Source organism: Dama dama, chromosome 8 (assembly GCF_033118175.1).
Source record: "Dama dama isolate Ldn47 chromosome 8, ASM3311817v1, whole genome shotgun sequence".
Taxonomy (NCBI): Eukaryota; Metazoa; Chordata; class Mammalia; order Artiodactyla; family Cervidae; genus Dama; species Dama dama.
Window position 1 is genome coordinate 14,206,990 of NC_083688.1, and position 10,045 is coordinate 14,217,034.

General features: G+C 44.5%; 1 protein-coding gene across 1 annotated transcript in view; it reads left to right on the plus strand.

Annotated features, from left to right (window-relative positions):
- The window catches only part of KPNA6 (karyopherin subunit alpha 6), a 52,595-nt gene extending 46,501 nt beyond the window's left edge, over positions 1-6,094 (plus strand). Inside the window, exon 14 of the mRNA XM_061148442.1 lies at positions 940-6,094. Coding sequence (XP_061004425.1) covers positions 940-1,127 — 188 coding nt within the window. The 3' untranslated portion in view covers positions 1,128-6,094. The remainder of the gene's footprint in view (positions 1-939) is intronic.
- The last annotated feature ends 3,951 nt before the right edge of the window (positions 6,095-10,045 follow it).

The window sequence follows — 10,045 nt, forward strand, 5'->3', positions numbered from 1 at the left end:
TCAAAGTAGTTTTCTTCAGATATATGCCCAGGAGTGGGATCACTGAATCATATGGTAGGTCTATTTTTAGTTTTTCAAGGAACCTCCATGGTGGCTACACCAGTTTACATTCCCACCAACAGTACAGGAGGGTTCCCTTTTCTCCACACCCTCTCCAGCATTTATTATTTGTAGACTTTTGGTTTGTGTTTGGTTTTCTATTTGTCATACCTTTTGGCTTGCGGGATTTTAGTTCCCTGACCAGGGACTGAACTCAAGGCCCTGGTAGTGAAACCGCTCAGTCCTAACCATTGGACTTCCAGGGAATTCCCTTGTAGACTTTTTGATGATGGCCATTCTGACTGGTGTGAAGTGATACCCTCATTATAGTTTCGATTTCCATTTCCCTAATAATTAGTGATGTTGAGCATCTTATTCATGTGCCTCTTGGCCACCTATTTGTCTTTGGAGCAATATCTATGTAAGTCTTTTGCTCATTTTTTGATTGGGTTGGGTTTTTTGTTGTTCTTATTGAGCTATGTGAGCTGTTAATATGTTTTAGAAATTAAGCCCTTGTCAGTTGCATCAGTTACAAACATTTTCTTCCATTCTACAGGTTATCTTTTTGTTTTGTTTATGGTTTCCTTGGCAAGTTCTGTTAGGGGTACTGGAATGACTCACTGCTCATCTCCAAGAGATTCAAAATGGTTAACAATTCGCCCAGGTTAAACCACCGATTAATAACTGATATTTTAGTTGTTTTCCTTTGGGGTTATGTAATTTTAAGTAAAGATCACAGCTCTCCTCTTTCAGATCAAAGAGAGACCTGATCATATTACTTGTGTTTATAAATGCTAATATACCTCAGGGAAGGAAAAATACATTCATGTTTTGTTTTGTGGACCCATAGTAAAACACTCCAAGTTCATTCTTCTCCCTGCTTCCTTCTTGCCACCATAGGCTTGGATAAAATTGAGTTCCTCCAGAGCCATGAGAACCAGGAGATCTACCAGAAGGCCTTCGACCTCATCGAGCACTACTTTGGCGTAGAAGATGATGATAGCAGCCTGGCTCCCCAAGTGGATGAGACGCAACAGCAGTTCATCTTCCAGCAGCCTGAGGCCCCCATGGAGGGCTTCCAGCTATAATGTCTGCCTCCAGGGAGGGGAGGGGATGGGAAGCACCACCAACCAGCGGAAAAGCAGCCCTCTGGTGGGCGGGAAACCAGCCCCCCCACCATCAGCCACCACACACCTCTGCTGCCCTGGAAACTGTGCTCTTGACCTGCTCCGACCCCTTCCCTGGAGGGAGCACCCTCTGGACAGACAGAACCATCTGAGGCTCACGTTTGGGTTTTGTGACAAGAAGGGGACGTGTTGGGTTTTTCTTCCTTACACTATATTTTGGCTGCACATATGTCTTTAACCCAGGAGCCCAGGGGTAGACAAAGGAGGACTGAGGTAACCAATTTTGCACCTTTTTATTTTTATTTTTTTCTTCTTTAGTGGTGACTTCCTTCCCTATTATCTTCCTTCATCCTTCCCAGTCCTCTGCCCTGATCTGTGTAACTCTTATCTTGGGTACTTGAGCAGATGGAATATTCCAGAGGTGGGGGGGGGGGGGGTGGGAAGGGAGGGGAGAAATCCAAAACAAAGTGTTCTTGCTCTGACAGAATATTAATCTTGTATGCTTGGATTGAGTTATTTAATTTTTTCTTTTGCACATTTTTTCTTGTATTAAGATTGCTCTTTCCCAGAGCCATGAGTTCCTGGTATTAGGAAACCCGGCTGCCAGCATTGTCTGGGACTAGAGACTGAGGGGGAGGTCACCATGAGACAGAAGGCCCCTCCCTCCCTCTGACCCCTTGCCCAGACCTCTTTAGTTTGGGAGATCCCCTTCACTCTCCTGGGGCATGTACACCAGTGGGAGTGAGCGAGGAGGAGCACAGGCCTTCAGACAGGGCTTCCCATGTGTCGCTACTGATCCCATGTTTCCTACCCACCTTCCAGTGGTGCGACCTGACTTCATTTGTTTACTTGAAAATTCCCCTCAGAGTTGAAATGAACCTCTGAGGTAGCTGTATTTTCTCCTAAGCACGCGACAGAGGGCTGTGGTCCTTGCTTTCTCCTGAGGAGAAAGTCCTTGCTCCGGTGACCCATAAGTTGCAGAGGAGATTGGAGTGAGAGTGTCATGTATTGGGATAGCCAGGGGATCCTTGCCTTTGGCCTTTCTTCTCCTTCTTCTTCCTCTTCCATAGATGGATCATGTATATTTTACTTCCAAAGGAGAGAATGTCAAAAAGTTCTGTATTTTTTTATATGCTATATATTAGGTAGGTCAATCTTAATTGGTCTCAAGAGGAAGAACTGTCTCTAACTTCTGTAAGTAGGATACCGTGAGGAAGACCAAAAAGAGATACGGAAGCTCTTTTGCTCAGGAAGCCTGACCTTGATCCGTCTCTCTGCTTGGGTTCCGGGCCACCACCTGGACAAACCCTTAGCTCTGGAGCCTTTATATCGTAGGTCAACCTGGTCTGATTGTCCCAGTAGCTAAAGGGAGCAAGGGCTCCAGGGCCTGGTGAAGTCTACCACTCTAGTCCTTACTGCTGAACATCCTGCTCGCATCAGGAAACCAAGACAGCAGTCTGCCTCCTCAGATTCAGTCTCAAATGCCCTTGTCCACGTAAGTTATCACAGGTGGCTGCCTTTCTTACTACAGAAATACAGCAGCCTCAGGACTTTTTTGAGAGTGACTGATATCTTCCTGGATTGGGAACCCTGTACATGGTTTGGACATTGCCCTTCCTGTGACACTTAGAATCCCAATGCCTTGCCTTTTCCCTTTGAGTAGAGCTACTGCAGTGCCTCACTGGCTTGCCTGTGTGTGTCAATGGATTATATAGTAATGAAGTAAAGCCCAGCTGATGGGGTGAGTGGAGGAAGTTGGTGGCTAAGTGTAGGCCAGTGGTGGAGTTGAAGGCACAACACTGCCCTGTCACTGTTTCCCCACAGAGATCAGTTAGAGATGCCCTGGTCCAAGCTGTATTTTCCCTTCCCCAGAAACAATGCCATTCTTGCTCCCATTCCTGCATATCCCACCTCTGGCTCAGGTGAAATCCGTGTCACTCTGCTTACAGATAAAAGGTTCAGGTCCTTTTGCCCACTGGTTTTGAATCTGTCCTCTTTTTCAAGTATTGAGATCCAACTCCAGAGGCATTTTCTGAGAAAAATGCTTGTTGATTAGTGGTTATCACTGAAAAGTGATACCAGTGCCATACCACCTGAGTGAGTCAGATGCTACTTTCAGTTTGGGCATGATAATTACCAAGCCCCACTCTCCCTGGTAGGCAAGGGGCAGGACCCTTTTCACTTGGCCTGCTGACTCCATTACTCCTACAGTTCAAAAGAAAGTCACCCCCCACCCCTTGACCTTGTCCAACAGCCAGAGCATTTGAGTAAGAACTACTTCTTGTATCTCTAGCAATAGTTAAGTCCCTGACATTGGGGCCAAATTCTTACACGTCTGTGTGAGACGTACACATCCTGCCTTCCCCAACTGTTCCTACTTTTGCTTCAGATCTTGGCCATGTACTAAACAGAAGACTCTTCTGATTATCAGTTACTGCTTGAAGGCTGCTTTCTCCAAGGACTCCAAAGGCTGAAGTGTCTCCCAGGGCATAGGAGGACATATTTCTCATCAGATAAACATGGCCTCTAGGAGCTTTCCTTTGTTTAGTGTCTTCCTCAGACTATGTTTTCCCATTATATTCCTCTGACCTCCCCTTTCAGTTAACAGGTGAAGTTCTTGCAGCCCCCAGAGACGGTAACATCATCTTTTGTGTCCCCCTCTCCTTTGTTCATCTTGGGAAGCAAAATATTGTTTCTTTATAGCCCAGGCTTGACAGCTGCTCTTCGTGGACAGCCCCCATCTGGACTACAGACCCTGGCCCAGGTGAAGGCAGAGCTTTCTGACAGATTTCTGAATGGATGTTACAGGGATGGAGGGGCTCCCCAGCCTGCTGTAGGGAATAGCCTGAGAAGATGTGTATTTGAAAGGTTAATGTTTTGGCACACGGTTATTTGCATTTTAAGATCTCTGGTGGGTTGGTGATGTTCAGGTGTGGATTTAAGGGGACAAGGAACCGTTTTCTTAGCTAAAGTGTTCAAGTACTGTTTTGAACAGCTATTCGTTTTTGCCAGCCCTTCTGGACATCCCACACCCACCATCTTCACTAGTATTAACAGGACCTCTGGTCTTAGAAGACTGAGCTATCCCCAGTGGCTGGCTGGCCTTGGTATTGGCTGCAACCTTGTTAGAACTACACAGGTTCCATCCTCACCTGGCCAGCCTGGTTACTTCAGGCAGTGAGTACAAAGGACCCTTCCACGGAACAGATGTAGAAGACTTCAGCTTTCAGGGACCCTTTGTGTTCCCCTTTACCTAGAACCCCTAGATCTACTCCCATTCTCTTTTCCCTTGGAAGACTTTCCAACAGCCCTGTTTTTTAAAGCTGAACTACACAGATTATAGCTGCTACCATGCTTAGGGAAGAGCAAAAGGCTCTCGAGCACTGACTTTCCATTTCCCTCAAGCCAGACCAGTTTAATCTGAAAATTGTAGCAGAATAAACTAGACGTCCATTTTCTCATGTCTGCCTGCCTTCCCCCTACACTCTATAATAGACTTATCTGTTTCTAGCAAAATAGAAGGGAAGGAGATGAATGCCTATCAGTACTTCCTCCTGCCACACACCCGCTTCTTTGAAGGCCTCTCAGCTCATTTGTTCAGGCCACGTCTCTCCTCCCCAAGACTCACTCAGTTTGGTGTCCTTCATCTTGAATATTCCTCAGTAGATACATCATTTGGGCTTCGGTTCTGGATTCTCAGTTGAAGGCAGGGAGCCAGATTCTGCAGGCACTACAGGGACCCACAGGGTGCTGGCTGGGGGCCTCCTTGGCAGGCTGGGGAGGGGTGCAAGGCTCAGGGCACAAACCATAGGAAAGGCTCACAACCATAGGAAAGGCTAGCAACATCTTCCAGGTAGGACTATCCTAGAAACAAGTACATGTGAGACTTGAGAAACTGCTCAGAGTAGGTTTCTTCCACAGCTGTTTTAGGATTGCACATTTTAGACCAATCTTGTCCAGTATTTTTTCTGTCTTAACTTTTGTATTTTTTTGTTAAGCCAGCAAGCTGAGAATTGGGCCCTGCAGGGATCCATGTGGTAGGCAATAGCTCTTCTTTGGCCAAGGCCTTCATAAAGGATTCAGTCATCCCATTGACTGTTCCCTAGCCCCACCCCCAGATGAAGACCATGGTAAGGGAAGAATTTTGAGGTCAGTACAAACCAAATAAGTCTGTAAATGAAAGCTGTTAGTTTTCCTCTGAGAGGGCATTTTGCATCAGGCCTGGGCTATGTTCAGAAGCAAACCTGGCTGTGAGTGAGAAGCAGCACCATTAGATTTTGGACCTAGAACACCCCAGGAAGAAGGTTTGTGTAGTGTGTTTGGGCCCACCTTACTACTTCTGGGCCAGCCTGACTGCTGCTGTGCACATTAGCACATACCTGAACCCCTCTGCTAAACTCAAGCCCTGTATCCCTACCGAGGTCAGATGTTCAGCCTCTGGGTTTGGGAAGAGAAAACTGCCATGGTGAGACTCCTCAAGCCCTGGAGTTGGGTCTTGGCTCTTTCGGCCATTTTTTGTGGGAATTGCCTTTGGTTGGACCACTAAGGAAGCAAATAAGGTGTGAGGTCCCAGTTACCCAAGACAGAGCAGATGTCCCTCAAAAACATCTTGGGTTCCCAGCTACAGACCCTTGGAAGGTGAATCAAACCTGTTTCCTCACTGGTTTATCTCTCCAAATTTATTTTGCTTTTAAGAACTATAAACTCTAGCTATTGTTTTCCATGTTCTCAGGGCCCCTGGGTAAACAGACAAAGCTTGATGATTTCAGAGCAGATATAGGCCAAGAAACCATGGCATTGAGTGTGCTGAGTCCAGACAAATGATATTTATATACACATCCAAATTTGAAGAGAAAATGTATTTCTTTAGGTTTCAAACACTGTAATAGATATAAAGCAAAAATAAAAACCTGTTGCAAAGTTCTAAACTGTGTTCTTTGGAGTTATCCTAGACTGGATTTCTTGGAAGTCAATGAAGTGAAGATGTTTCAATTTGTGGCCTAACAAGTGGAATTAAGAATTGTAACAGCCTGCTTCTGCTACAAAGTATTTTTGAAATCAGCTTTATTGAAATATAACTGACATACAGTAAATGGCACATATTTAAAATGAACAATTTGTTAAGTGTTGATAAATCTACATCCATGAAACCATCACCACAATCAAGATAGTGAACATACCTACCGCCACATGCCCCTTGGGAATCTCTCCTTTCTGCCTAAAGTTCAGCAACCACTGATGCGAGTTCTGTCTCACGATGGTTTAGTTTGCATTTTCTAGAGTTTCTATAAGATTTTCACATCACTTCATCACTACTTCACAGCCCACTGAGCCCAAAGTAGTTCACAAACTACTCACTTTGGTTTACGTCAATTCCTAATGTAGTAATTAGACTAGCAGCCAAAAAGTTGATACAACTCAAAAGGAGGGTTTTGGTTGGCTTGAGTACATTTTACCTTTTAATTCATTGCCAACATTAAAAGATGCAGCTGTATTTAAAAATACCTGGCACTTCCCTAGTGGTCCACTGGTAAAGAATCTGCCTTCCAATGCAGATTTGATTCCTGGTGCAGGAACTAAGATCCCACATGCTGTAGGGCAACTAAGCCAGCAGGCCACAAATAGAGAGTCCATGTGCCACAATTACTGAGACTGTGCTCTAGAGCCCGTGCTTGGCAACAAGTGAAGCCAGTGCACGCTGCAACTAGAAAGAAAAAAGCCTCCCCACCCTCAAATATCTAGCACTCCTGGGCCTGAGTTTCTGCTTGAAGACAATCTGCAAGAGTTCTATTACTGTTCACCACCATTACCATTGGGCTCCCTGGCAGATATTAATGTTGTTCCCATTTTCTCTTATAGCAAAGGAAAAAGTAACTTTTTAACCCATTTTTCTATCAAATTTTCTTATTCCTTGCCTGTGTTTTACTCATTACCTAGCAGGGCTTCCCTGATAGCTCAGATGGTAAAGAATCCACCTGCAATGCAGGAGACCCTGGTTCAATTCCTCGGTTGGGAAGATCCCCTGGAGAAGGGATAGGATACCCGCTCCAGTTTTCTTGGGCTTCCCTTGTGGCTCAGCTGGTAAAGAATCAGCCCGCAATGCGGGGAGAGACCTGAGTTCGATCCCTGGGTTGGGAAGATTAACCTGGAGAAGGGAAAGGCTACCCTATCACTCCAGTATTCTGGCCTGGAGAATCCCATGGACTATACAGTCCATAGGGTCACAAAGAGTTGGATACAACTGAGCGACTTTCATAGCTGGCCCTTGGAGGCCACTGTTGACCCTTCTCGGAACATCACTCCTCTCACCCCAGGCATACCTTGTTCTATTGTTTTTTATCTCTGCCTAGAACACCCTATTCTTATGGAAATCCATCAAAGCCTGATTCATATGTTACCTCAAGAGATTTCCCACATGCTTTTCTGGAAATAATGAAGGCCTTGGTTTTGAGAGACCTGAATTCCAAACCTTTTTGAGCTTGAGTTCTGCCTTTTACCATTATATCAATACTGCCTCTCAATGTTACTTGGTAGACACTGCCTAAGGGGTGGGGAAGAGCATTGCCCTGAAGTCTCTCACTAAGGAAAAATATTTTACCATCTTAAGAGCTCTAATATACACAGAGTTCCAAAGAATAGAAAGGAGAGATGAGAAAGCCTTCCTCAGTGATGAATGCAAAGAAATAGAGAAAACAATAGAATGGGAAAGACTAGAGATCTCTTCAAGAAAATTAGGGATACCAAGGGAACATTTCATGCAAATATGATCACAATAAAAGACAGAAACGGTATGGACTTAACAGAAGCAGAAGACAAATGTGGCAAGAATACACAGAAGAACTATACAAAAAAGATCTTAACAACCCAGATAACCTCGATGGTATGATCACTCACCTAGAACCAGATATCCTGGTATGCGAAGTCAAGTGGCCTTAGGAAGCACCACTATGAACAAAGCTAGTGGAGGTGATAGAACTCCAGTTGAGCTATTTCAAATCCTAAAAGAAGATACTGTGAAAATGCTACACTCAATATGCCAGCAAATTTGGAAAACTCAGCAGTGGCCACAGGACTGGAAAAGGTCAGTTTTCATTCCAATTCCAAAGAAAGGCAATGCCAAAGAATGTTCAAACTACCGCACAATTGCACACATCTCATGCTAGCAAAGTAATGCTCAAACTTCTCCAAGTTAGGTTTCAACAATTCATGAACCAAGAACTTCCAGATGTGCAAGTTGGATTTAGAAAAGGCAGAGGAACCAGAGATCAAACTGCCAACATCCACTGGATCATAGAAAAAGCAAGAGTTCCAGAGAAACATCTCCTTTATTGACTACACCAAAGCCTTGACTGTGTGGATCACAACAAACTGTGGAAAATTCTGAAAGAGAATGGGAATACCAGACCACCTTACCTGCCTCCTGAGAAATCTGTATGCAGGTCAAAAAGCAAGTTAGAACTGGACATAGAACAATGGACTGGTTCCAAATTGGGAAAGGAGTACATCAAGGCTGTGTATTGTCACCTTGCTTATTTAACTTATATCCAGAGTACATCATGCAAAATGCCGGGCTGGATGAAGCACGAGCTGGAATCAAGATTGCCGGGAGAAATATCAATAACCTCAGATATGCAGATGACACCACCCTTATGGCAGAAAGCGAAGAACTAAAGAGCCTCTTGATGAAACTGAAAGAGGAGAGTGAAAAAGTTGGTTTAAAACTCAACATCCAAACACGAAGATCATGGCATCCAGTCCCATCACTTCATGGCAAATAGATGGGGAACAATGGAAACAGTGGTAGACTTTATTTTGGGGGGCTCCAAAATCACTGCAGATGGTGACTGCAGCTATGAAATTAAAAAACACTTGCTCCTTGGAAGAAAATCTATGACCAACCTAGACAGCATATTAAAAAGCAAAGATAGTACTTTACTGACAAAGGTCCATCTAGTCAAAGCTATGTTTTTTCCAGTAGTCATGTATGGATGTGAGAGTTGGACCATAAACAAAGCTGAGCACTGAAGAATTGATGCTTTTGAACTGTCGTTGATAGTTCAAGACTCTTGAGTCTTCTACAACTGCAAGGAGATCAAACCAGTCAATCCTGAAGGAAATCAGTCCTGAATATTCATTGGAAGGACTGATGCTGAAGCTGAAACTCCAATACTTCGGCCACCTGATGCTAAGAACTGACTCATTGGAAAAGACCCTGATGCTGGGAAAGACTGAAGGCGGGAGGAGAAGGGGACGACAGCGGATGAGATGGTTGGATGGCATCACCGACTCAATGGCTGAGTTTGAGCAAGCTCCAGGAGTTGGTGATGGACAAGGAAGCCTGGCGTGCTACAGCCCATGGGGTCACAGAGTCTGACACAACTGAGCAACTGAACTGAAGAACTCTAAAACAATGCCAAATTTGCAAAATAAAAATATTCTCTGCCGTCTCAGCCCCCAGACTGATGCTAGGTTTTAGGACTAGAGCTTTTAGCCAACAGTTCTTGCAATGTTCAGTGACTTGTAAGCAAATAATCTCAACACCTCCCTGCTAATGCTAGAATAAAACTCTGTCCAGACCTAGAGAGCTAAAACAAACTGCAGAGGACTGAAAAGACTTTGAAGTGGCCTTTGAGTTAGGTGGGCCTCCAAAGATTTTGTTTTGCCAAGAAGGGAATTTTGGAAGGTAGAACAGCACCTACAAAAACCTGGGAAGTCCTGGAAACAGTAAAAGTATAGATGGAACAAAAAAGGCTGAGGGCATAGGTAGTACTGGCTGGAAACAGAAGCCATACCAGTTAGGCATTTAATACAGGCACACAGATTGTTAACTTTATTCCACTATCTAATAGACAAATGGATCAAGTATTGCAGTCGGTCTC